At 50.3% G+C, this 465-nt stretch overlaps 1 protein-coding gene across 1 annotated transcript; it reads left to right on the top strand.

Annotated features, from left to right (window-relative positions):
- The first annotated feature begins 16 nt into the window (after positions 1-16).
- LOC109508686 (myosin-binding protein C, fast-type-like) lies at positions 17-465 on the top strand. The gene is made up of 2 exons (XM_019858691.1): positions 17-194; positions 276-465. Exons 1-2 carry the CDS (start codon positions 140-142, stop codon positions 443-445), a joined length of 225 nt encoding a protein of 74 aa, XP_019714250.1. The 5' UTR covers positions 17-139; the 3' UTR covers positions 446-465.

The following is a 465-nucleotide window of genomic DNA, read 5'->3' as shown; positions in this document are numbered from 1 at the left end:
CATCTGCGCGTTATGTCCTTCCAGGTTCTACGAGGATCAGGAAATTGTAAAAGACACCGCCTCCACAAAATATCGCTTCAAGAAAGAAGGGAAGAAGCACACGCTCATTATCCAGGAAGCGACACTCGACGACATCGGAATGTACCACGCTTGGACAAATGGGGGCCATACCAAGGGAGAGCTGGAGGTGGAAGGTACTGCCGGGAACATTTTCACTTGATTTCTTAAAAAAAGGGACTCACACGTGGAGGATCGACCTTTTCCACTGCGTCCAGAAAAACAACTGCAGGTGTTGCAGGACATTGCTGATCTGACAGTGAAGGCAAGCGAGCAGGCTTTGTTCAAGTGTGAGGTGTCTGATGACAAGGTCACCGGCAAGTGGTACAAGGACGGAGTGGAAGTGATGCCCAGCGAACGCATCAAAATGACGCACGAAGGAAGGTAGAGAGGAGAGAAATGCAGGGG

Source organism: Hippocampus comes, unplaced genomic scaffold, assembly GCF_001891065.2.
Source record: "Hippocampus comes isolate QL1 unplaced genomic scaffold, H_comes_QL1_v1.1 C16483406, whole genome shotgun sequence".
Classification (NCBI taxonomy): domain Eukaryota; kingdom Metazoa; phylum Chordata; class Actinopteri; order Syngnathiformes; family Syngnathidae; genus Hippocampus; species Hippocampus comes.
Note: the sequence above shows the minus strand (reverse complement) of the source record. Positions and strands in the feature narration are given on the sequence as shown.